General features: G+C 73.3%; 1 protein-coding gene across 1 annotated transcript in view; it reads right to left on the bottom strand.

Moving 5' to 3' along the window:
* The window catches only part of RASA3 (RAS p21 protein activator 3), a 26,216-nt gene that overhangs the window by 12,046 nt on the left and 12,185 nt on the right, over nt 1-1,985 (bottom strand). The window contains exons 5-7 of the mRNA XM_012734868.1: nt 1,341-1,421; nt 975-1,047; nt 318-394 (exon numbers count right to left, since the gene is read on the bottom strand). Coding sequence (XP_012590322.1) covers nt 318-394; nt 975-1,047; nt 1,341-1,421 — 231 coding nt within the window. The remainder of the gene's footprint in view (nt 1-317; nt 395-974; nt 1,048-1,340; nt 1,422-1,985) is intronic.

Genomic DNA, 1,985 nt, shown 5'->3' with positions numbered 1-1,985 from the left:
GCGCCCGCCCCAGCCTGGAGCCCCGCGCTCGGTCCTGCGGGAGCCGAGACGGGGCAGGGTAGGGCCAGCCGCACTCCTCAGGGCCCTGAGCAAACCCCGGGGTCCCGGGGCCGGTGCCCGGGAGGTCCCTTCACTTCAGGGCACAGCCCTTTGCTCTCAGGGGTGCCGCCGAGACCTCCGCAAGGGGGCAGGAAGGCCCCCCTATGTGGTGCCCGAGAAGGCTGAGCGTCCGGCTCAGCTCTGACCCCCATCCCGGCGGCCGCCTGCGGGGACACCGAGCCCCCATGGAGCGGCGGGGCTCCAGGCCGCCCTCTCACCGGATTTCAAGCTTGTCCACGTCCTCCTCCTCACAGTCGAAGTGGGACTTCCGACTGTAGCTGCAGGGTCGGGTCACCTGTGGACAGATGTGGGCAGTGAGCCACGCCGGGTGCCCGCGGGGGTGCAGGACGCTCACCTTGGGGACACAGCCCACAAGCTGGCCCAGCCTGCACCCTCTGCCTGGCCGAGGATGCAGGGGGAGCCCGGGTCCGCCTCCGTCAGAAGTGGCCCTGACTCGGCCGGTGGCCACCTGGGCGGCCCGCTGTCCCCCTCCCCGGCAGCCCAGGGCCCCGTTCCTTCAGACAGGAAGGGCGGATGCCGGCAACAGGGGCCTGGCTGGGCGCTCCCTCTGCCCGGCCCAGGCGCCAGCATCTTGCCTCCCAGAACCTTCTCTGCGGCCCACACGGCCGCCTGCCCCCAGGAGGGGCCCAGGCCGGGACCCGTGGCCCAGGCCGGGACCCTCGCTGGCACTGTGGCTGTGCCGGTGCGTCCCCTGGCCTCCGCCCCGATTCTCGGGGGAGAACGCCGCGGGCGCCGCAGGCAGAGGCACCCAGACCCAGGACCCGGCGCCCGTGGCGTTCGCCCGTGGCGCCTCAGTGAGGGCTTGGCCCCAGGCCGCGCGCGGCGGCGTGGCAGGTCACCCGCCAGACACCAACCTCAAAGTAAAACACCTCGTCGAAGTGGGGGTTGTTGGTCTTCTTCTTCACCTTCGTCTTCTTGGCTTCCGACCTGTGACCGAGGGGTCAGGGCGAGAACACCGCTGGCGCCGAAGTCCGGCCCCCTGCGCTGCAGAAAGGCGCCCAGAGCCTCTGCACCGAGGCCTGGGGGGCCCTGAGCCGGCCCCCCCGAGCCACGGCCCCGCCTGAGCCACGGCCCACTGAGCCACGGCACCCTGGGATCCGCCGCCACTCACCCCAGCAGCAGCCTCAGGAAGGAAGCTGCCCTGAACCCGCCTCCCAGGCCCACCCCGGCGTGGGGGCCACTGGGGCCGGGCCTCCTAGGGTCGGGGGTGGGGCACTTGCCTGTATGGTCCGGCCAGCGTCACGGTGGCGTAGGGGTCGCACTGCCCGTTCACAATGGGGAGGCCCTGGCACTCGAAGATGCTGCAAGGAGCCGGGGTGTCAGGCCCCCGCAGCCCCCCGCTGCTCTGGGGCTCAGGGCCGCACCTGCGTCCGCACCCAGGCCGGACCACTGGTCTGGGTCCAGAGTGCCCGCTCCTGAATGTGAAGGGGCAGGTGGGCCCAGCCCCAGCTGGGCAGCCGGCTGACGGGCCGTCCAGGGCCTCCCGCCACCTCGGCAGCCAGGCCGGCTGCTGGGCATGCAGAGGGGTGCGCCCCCGCCCTCCCACAGCGGGGCCCCTCGCCAGCTCGACTGGGGCTTGGCTGGCCCTGGCCTCGAGCCCAGCCTGGTCCTCCTGGGCCTGCTTCGCAGGCTCTTGGGGCAGTTGGGCTTCCCGCCCGGCACAGCGGCCCCTGGATGCCCACCACTGCCCAGGAACCCCTGTGCCATGGTGGGAGGCCCCACGAAACCGTGGCACAGCGGTAGCCACGCCAGGCGCGACCCGCCCAGGCCAGACCCCGGGTCACCGCCCCACCCCCTCCAGGGAGGGGGGTCCTGTCAGGACGGGGTGGACAGGCGCCCAGCTGCGGGCAGCCCAGGCGGGGGCG

This window comes from Condylura cristata, unplaced genomic scaffold (genome assembly GCF_000260355.1).
Source record: "Condylura cristata isolate star-nosed mole 26May11 unplaced genomic scaffold, ConCri1.0 scaffold00081, whole genome shotgun sequence".
NCBI classification, from domain to species: domain Eukaryota; kingdom Metazoa; phylum Chordata; class Mammalia; order Eulipotyphla; family Talpidae; genus Condylura; species Condylura cristata.
The sequence above is the reverse complement of the archived record's forward strand: the minus strand, read 5'-3'. Positions and strand labels throughout refer to the sequence as shown.